This window comes from Bidens hawaiensis, unplaced genomic scaffold (assembly GCF_021521415.1).
Source record: "Bidens hawaiensis isolate Kalapana, Puna unplaced genomic scaffold, B.hawaiensis_p1.1 tig00042942_1, whole genome shotgun sequence".
NCBI classification, from domain to species: domain Eukaryota; kingdom Viridiplantae; phylum Streptophyta; class Magnoliopsida; order Asterales; family Asteraceae; genus Bidens; species Bidens hawaiensis.
Window position 1 is genome coordinate 99,621 of NW_027505814.1, and position 7,906 is coordinate 107,526.

At 45.0% G+C, this 7,906-nt stretch overlaps 1 protein-coding gene across 1 annotated transcript; it reads right to left on the reverse strand.

Annotated features, from left to right (window-relative positions):
• Window positions 1-6,375: 6,375 nt before the first annotated feature.
• Window positions 6,376-7,619, reverse strand: LOC143615445 (putative EG45-like domain containing protein 1). The gene is made up of 3 exons (XM_077088566.1): window positions 7,575-7,619; window positions 6,956-7,251; window positions 6,376-6,544 (listed from the first exon to the last, which is right to left on the reverse strand). The coding sequence occupies exons 1-3, from the start codon at window positions 7,617-7,619 to the stop codon at window positions 6,538-6,540; spliced, it is 348 nt and encodes a 115-aa protein (XP_076944681.1). The 3' UTR covers window positions 6,376-6,537.
• Window positions 7,620-7,906: the final 287 nt, after the last annotated feature.

Genomic DNA, 7,906 nt, shown 5'->3' on the forward strand with positions numbered 1-7,906 from the left:
GCGGCACAAAGAGGCCGGCTCCATCGGATTCGTCCCCGCCTGTCCGCACTTTCAGGCTCAAGAAAACCCGTAAGTACAAACTTTATTTTTAACTTCATAGCTTTCCATCATTAACACTTATCTTCTTTGTGCAGGCGTGGATGTTGACGCATTCCAGGGTGGAGCGCAGAGGAGTACCCCTCCGCCCATGACGGTAGGCTTGGTCAGCCTACCTGAGGCGACGACCCAGGCGGCCGCGCCTGCGCCTGCTTCCGCTGGTTCAGTTGCTCACTCCATTGAGCCGACTGTTCCAGCTGTGATGACATCACCGCCGGCTGTCAGTGCCATTTTTACCGCATCTTTCACTGAGCCGGCGGTTACTTTTGCTGCGGATTCCGCGGCGGCGACCGTAGCGGCTGTTACCATGCCTCCTCCGTCATCGGCAACGACGGCCGATCCTTCAGGTATGCATGGGGCTTATCGCCAACCTCTGCCTCCTTCCCATCTGCCTGACCTCTTGGATGGATTTCCCTTGGGTTCAGGTGATGGGTTTGGCGGCTATCGGCCTGTTGTTGACCCTACAGGTGCGTAGGGTTCTTTTGGCCGTTTTCATATTTTTATCATCTTTTCCTAACTGCTTTATGTTTTTTGCAGTGTCGGATTCCAATGAAGTGTATGTTCCACGATGGAACATCCGCCGAGGAACAACCCTTCGCACACCTGTGGAGTGCGTGGAGTGGGCTCGTCACGCTGCTCCCAGTGGTGCGTTGGGGGAAGCCATGGCTAGCTACCAGGAGGGTAGGCTAACCAATGAGCTTCGGGTTCTCCTGGCTCGGATGCAGCCGCGCGTCGAGCTGCTTTGTCGTGAAAACGACAAATTAAAAGCAGCTCGTCTTCAAGAAGTAGCTCGGGCGCGGGCTGTCCGGGAGGAGAACGTAAAGCTTACTGCAGCTGCTGCGGAAAAGGAGAAGGCCTTCAAGGCCCTCGAGGTTGAAGTTCAGGCCCGGCTCGAGGCCCGTTCCAAGGCTGCCCAAGCTGTTAATGAACAGCTTCGGCTGGCTAAGGAAACTGCAAGGAACGCAACCGAGAGGGCCACCAAGGCTGAAGCTGTTGCTGAGCCTCTACGCGTGGAGAATGAAGAGCTTAAAGCCAAATTAGAGGCTCTCCATCAGGCTCATGATGCCTTGGCGATGGAAGACGCCAAAAAGCTCCAAGAGATCTTGGACCAGAGGGGGGTGCTTGACCACACTGAGTGGAAGCTAAAGGGCGTCGAAGAGGCTGCGGCTAAAGAAGTGTTGCCAACCTCAACAAGAGTGAAGCCGAACGCGCCCGTAACGAAGCTCAAGCTGCCCTCCAGGAGGCTCTGGTTGCCAAGGAATGGCTTCTTCGAGAAGCGTTGTCTCAGGTATGCTTTTCATGTCTTTGCGCTTTTCTTTGTAAATAGAAAAGGTTCTGATACTTGTATATTTTCTTGTAGGTTGTGCATCGGGTCTTTGCTGATACGTCTTATGACGATGCTATGAGCGCAGCCCTCAACGCTTCTCACGAGGATGGGGAAAAGGCCGGCTTCCTGCTTGGTCTAGGGTTCGTTGAGAAAGGCATCCCGCCTTCCAACTTCCCTTTGTATAATGTTGATACTGAAGCTGTTTACGACCAAGCAGTGAATCAGTATGCCGCCTTCCCGCATCCGGTGGTGGAAAAGGTGAACCAAGTTGCTACTGCTGATGATGGGCTAGCTATCCTTAAAGCTTTCCTTGAACCGTCACGTTCTACTGATGGTGCGGGTCCAAGTGGAAGTGGCCCTGAAGCTTGATCCTGAAGATCCCTTCCCACTGCTAGGATAGATTTAGTTTGTATAGATTTATATTCTTGTAGGCGGGTAGTTACCCAGCCATTCTTGTAACGAATATTATGAAATATAAATCTTTGTGCGGGTAAGACCGCTATTTTCACTGGATTCCTTGCTTTATAAACGTTATATGACTTGCATACTTTAGTTTAAATTAGCAATTTTCCAAGTGTTTAGAATAAGTTAACCTTTGAACGTGGTAGATAATAGGCTGAAGTTTTGCTTCCTCTTTCGTGATTGTGCGGGTAGGACCGTCACTTGCACTTAGTAGGATGGCTAAACTTTACCTACATCTGACCTGCGTGGAGGTTTTCCTTATCTTTTTTGAAATTTCTAAGTGTTTAGGATAAGTTAACCTTTGAACGTGGTAGATAATAGGTTGAAGTTTTGCTTCCTCTTTCGTGATTGTGCGGGTAGGACCGTCACTTGCACTTAGTAGGATGGCTAAACTTTACCTATATCTGACCTGCGTGTAGGTTTTCCTCATCCTTTTGTTAGAAATTCTCTGTTTTGAAAAAGTTAACCGTTCGACGCGCGGTTGTCAATAGGTTCGGTTTCCTCTCATGATTTATGCGGTTAGGACTGGCACTTTCATTTAGTTGTCCAAAGTTTACCTATGACTGACCTGCGTGAAGGTTTGCCGTTTTTTGGGTTTATGCGGGTTTTGCCGCCTTCCCCACGCAACGACTTTCCACGTAATTATGCGGTGAAAACCGGCATATTAGTGTTGAATAAATTAACCGTTCGACGCGCGGTTGTTAATAGGTTAGTGTTCAGTTTCCTCTATCATGATTCATGCGGATAGACCGGCACTTTCATTTAGTGGGATGACTGAACTTTACCCTTCAACTGACCTGCGTGAAGGTTTGCCGTTTTTTGGGTTTACGCGGGTTTTGCCGCCTTCCCCACGCAACGACTTTCCACGTAATTATGCGGTGAAAACCGGCCTATCCGTGTTGAAAGTTCATAAAGTATAAATGTAAAATCATCAGCGTCGATGTTCTAAGGAGAATCATTTCCATTAGAAGTGGCTCTGAGCCTTTACAAATTTGGAATTGATCTACATGCAAACTGTGTAATTGAGCTCCCTTCCATGTTGTTGGGATGGGAGTGCCATCGAGCCGATATGCACCTGGTTCGGGATCTCGTTGTTTGCGCAGTATGTAGTCTCCAACATTGAAGCTGTAATTTTATTCGTGTTTTCCCCAACTGGGGTTCTACACGCATCAGCCTGCTCAGCGTTCATTGCGCCACGAGGTGCGCGAGCGTCCCATCTCTGACAAATGCTTCGACCATGTCCTTTACGTCTGTGCATTCTTCAGTGTTGTGGCCTTTTGTCCTGTGAAAGTCACAGTATTTGCTCCGATCAGCATTGGGACGATGTCGGATTACTGGAGCCTTTGGCCATGGGAGTTCCTCCGTGGCGAATATCTCGGTGACGCTTTTGGTGAGTGGCGTCCATCTGGAGTTCTGGTGCGACTGTACGCTATCCCTTCCGCCCAACCGATGTTGCAAGCCGGATGAGGTGTCAAAGTTTACCCTTGACTGCCAAATGCCTAGCTTCCGTTTTTTGTTTAGTTGGGCGGTGAGGACGTTGTCTTCTCTTGTTTTCTGGGTGTAGAGGTTTGTGCTCTGTGGGAGATCTCTACCCAGTTGCTTCTCCGTTCCGTAAATCGTTTTGCTGCTGTCATGATGGCATCCCATGTGGATGGCATGCCATCTTTACCCGTTAAGGTGCGGATGAGCTCTGGGTCGTTCGCGCCCTGGATGAAAGCAGCGCGAACAAGATCTTCGCTGATATTACCCAGACTTAGCTTCTTTGAATTGAAGCGAGTGATGAAGTCTGGCAAAGATTCATCTTCCTCTCGAATGCATTTGAGGATTGTCCATTGCTCTTCGGTATACTTTCGTTGTTGGCTGAAGTGTTGGCTAAACTTCTGTTGGAAGTCTGCCCAGTCGTAGATGTGGTTGACCGGTAGACGATCGAACCACGCTCTAGCTGGCCCAAAAAGCGTCATTTGGAACATATAACACCACGTAGGTTCCGTCCAATTGCTGACGGTTGCCCCCGCTATGAATCTGTTCAAATGATCATCTGGGTCAGATATACCATCATATGTGCCTATGTTGGACATTTGTTTGGCACTTTTTGGGGCAATTGCTTCCGCAATGTCCCTTGCAAATTTGGACGTTCCCGCATTTGCAACAGTTGGTCTAAATGTTTTGGAGAAGTCACGTGGGCTTCCACCTGTGTTTTTTGGTTTAAAGGCTTCTCCAAAACGCCTTCTCGGTTGGGAGTCCGTTTCCTTACGCTTCCCTTTTGCCCTATGGCGAGGGTTCGCGTCGGTGTCGGATTCCTCCGAGTCATCGTCCAAGTATTCTTCGAATTCGTCAGCCTGTTGGACGGAACGCAAGCGTTCGTCCAACTCAGCTTGGAATTCCTTCTGACGTGCCTCCGCCCATGCCTTAACTTCATCGAGTGTTTGGCGGGGGAGTCTTGTTCGTTTCTCTAACTGGGTATCGGTGAATCCCAGTGAGCGATTATTTACTGCACTTGCCCCAGCTTGGGTAACTGGGGTAGTGTTCGTAAAATTTATTTCACTTGCCCCGGCTTGGGTAACCGGGGTAGTGTTTGTAAAAACTGTGTAGCCGGTATTCCCCCCAGTAGCTGGGGTTGTGGTTACCGGAGTTTCTTTAACCATCTTTCCAGAAGTTCGAAAAAACTGAAAAGAAATGAAGTTCTAGCTTTTATGCACGGATGGCGCCAATGAAGAAACACTAACCGGACCCCGGGCAGATTACGGATAACCTGGGGGTTAGATAGATGTTTCCCACGAGGGGTTAGACCCGGTAAAGATGATTCTGATAACCTGCAAAACAGACACCGTGAGCTTGTCACTGAGAAGGGGGGGTTCCTCCTTGTGACCACCCTCCGGCGTGAGAATCAGACTAGATTGCTCTTTAAATATAAATGTATATTAAGAGATTGCTAGAGCAGATATCAGGTATCATATGATGATAATATGATAAGATGAGATGATCATACCATTTGGGGTATTTATAGCCGAAGGTAGGTTTCCAAGGAGGTGTGGCCGGCTGAATAGTATTCCTGTTCTACCAACTGTGGCCTACGCACGTGCCCTGCTGGTAGTTGGTGGGTAGGCAGCGGCTGACAGTGACCAGGCCTGCTGTGTACTATTCCTTTTCCACCAACTGCCGGCTATGCACGTGGTATGACAGGAGTTGGTGAGTAGGCAGCGGCTAATAGTGACATACAGTAAAAGAGCATGCTGCTCGCCATACTGTTGTCAATAAGCTGTCGTATCTTTGGTCAGATCTTTTGCCCATACCTCGTCAGGTACAGTACAGAAGATCTTCCCGTATCGTACGGACTGGCTTAGTTGGGCGGGAGTATTCCCCCTCCCGCCTTTGTGCGGGATTGTTCCCGGCTTTGCTCATTCCTTCAGGTGACACTAAGTGATTGAGAGCTAAGTGCCTTGTGCGTGTAGCCTTGCTGCGCGGGTGGCCTTCCCTGATGGCTTGTATCCGCAGCTGCGGGAACAGGCAGATTACTTCACCATTGGGAGGCATTTTCTGCGGGAACAGCTTGCGTACTGCGCGTAAGGACGTCACGTCTCTGAGCATGGTGGGTCCTGCGGATCCAGTTGGTTTCTGCGCAGACGTCTCTCTTCAAGGTGAGTCTTGTGGGTCCAACTGGGCTCTGCTGGGACCTACCTCTTCACTCTGCTATGATGAATATGGGCCAAGATGCTTGGCTTTGGAATGACATGAAGTGTAAGGAAGATATTTCCACTTTTAAAAGCTTAAGGTGGGAGATAGATAACATAAAGCATTTGGTGGTCGACATGAACTTTTGGTTGAATTCGGTTTCATTCAAGGTTAATTGTTTTATATGGAGATTATTACTTGACATAATCTCTACAAAATAAGCATTATTGTATCGGGGTATAAACGTTGATGATGACATTTATGAACTTTGTTGTCTATTCTCATAATCATCGGAGCACTTAATGGTACATTGTCAAGTTACCAAGTGGATATGGTCAATTTGTCCAACTTTGATTTGGTGAAAGACTTGTTCAACTAAGGTTAAAAAGGGAAAGGGAGGATGCTTGTTAATATAAGCTATCTCTATGGTGACATGTTGGATGATTTGGAGAACGAGGAATGACAAAATCTTTAAAAAGATTTCAGTCTCGGTGGACAGTGTACGTGGTGATTGATATCAAAGTAACCTCTTTCTTATAGGTAGTGAATAGGAGTCGAAGATCAAGTGTCAATTGGGAAAATTTGTGCAAATTTAACTTTGTTAACTTTCCAGTGTAATTGTTTGGTTGCTTGTGTTTTGTTTCCTCTTGTCTTGTTATTTCTTATTTGTAAAAGCTCCTTGTTACTTGCAACAAGATGCATCTAAAAATCATGTTATCCGACCTATTAAATCTATTTATTTTGAACGAACCTTTAACGACAAGAAACATTGTATTTAGTTCCAATTATTTGTAACTTTTTGACACGATGGATCAAATATTAAATCATTAATACTTCATAATTGCTTAATACTTCCAAAATTGACAACTCTCATACATCCATTTTTCAAATTCAATCTAAAATACAAAGAACATAAATACGCATATTTTATGCACACATACTCAAGAGGGTAGACCAACTCTTCTATAATTCAAAGTTTATCAAATCCTGCAAACATTAATTTATAAAAATTAAAAAAAAAGTCAAATATAACCTAACTATGACATTCAAAATAAAACTTAACTAATAATATTACACATTATAATAATATCGTATTTTCTTTTCTTAAATACAGATTAAAATGTATTAGTCAATAAAATGTATTAGTCAATATAATGCCATCGATGGTAATTTATTAAAATGTATTAGTCAATATAATGTCATTGATGGTAATTTACTAATTTCCCAATCCACATGAGTTTCAAAGTAATTGCTTATATATTCGTCACATTTTATTTCTTTTATTCAAAAAAGTGAAAAACAGTAAAGTAAATGTATTTGTAAACATGTAGAAAAAAATACTCTCCAGGTGGAAAAATAATAATATTGTAATGATTGAAGAGAGAGTCAGAAACATACTGTTGGAACTCAATGTTAATAGAAAGAGCGGTGGAGTTGGCGATGGTTCCGAAGGCAGTATCCGACAACACCATGGTGGTGCCGTCGTGCGACGGCGGTGACACCGCCGTGAGGGCAAAGTCCACTATTCTGACTTGAATCACTTGATCCGGAACACAAGTTCCCGGGTCAGCCGCACTTATACATTTCACCAAATACTGCCGCCCACAAGCGGCTCCGTTGTCCCATATCCCGTCGCCCACGGCGGCAAAGAGATTGCTAGACGGAAACTGGCCCGGGTCGTAGCCGTGCCGTGGCTGTTTCAACGATTAATGTTTTTATTATAAGTTATAACAAAAATAGAGTAAACTATTATGTTCGTCCACATGTTTACTTATATGGACGAAAATAATCAAAGTGAACAAATCACATGGACAAAAATAGCAGTTTGCTAAATAAAATATTGAGTAGGGATAGAGTTGAAATTAAACTAGGGTCTCGGTTTCAAAACATGACTGACTCAAGATAGAGTTTGTCTACAGTGACTATGGTTAACATCCCACTCTAGAAAGATTTACTCAATTATTGAGGTCAGTTTCAAACGTTATTAAGAAAAAGATAAGAGAGGTGAATTACTTACGTAAGAACGGTGGGGCGTATTGAGCGGAGGTGCCGACTTCGCCATGGGAGGGATGGAAGATTGTTAAGAGGAGGAAGAAGGGGAGAAGATGGTTCATGATTTGGACAGCACATGTATTTAGAAAATAAGAGAAATGAGAATGAATCTAATTAGTTGTATATATGAAATGGAGTGAGTCAACGGCTAAGTTGTAACTGAGTTTTGGATAAATCAACGTTTGTAAGGAGACTTTTTTTGACCATGAAATGATTTGGGTAATTACAAGTTGGTTTCCGTTTCTCCATGTTTTCTCTTTGTACGTTATTTGGTCTTGTCATTAGACTCTTTCTTTA

Coding starts and splice junctions, on each gene's coding strand:
- LOC143615445 (XM_077088566.1), bottom strand. CDS start 7,619: ATGGCGAAGTCGGCACCTCCGCTCAATACGCCCCACCGTTCTTAC. Junction 7,252..7,574: donor ATACGCCCCACCGTTCTTAC/GTAAGTAATTCA, acceptor TCGTTGAAACAG/CCACGGCACGGCTACGACCC.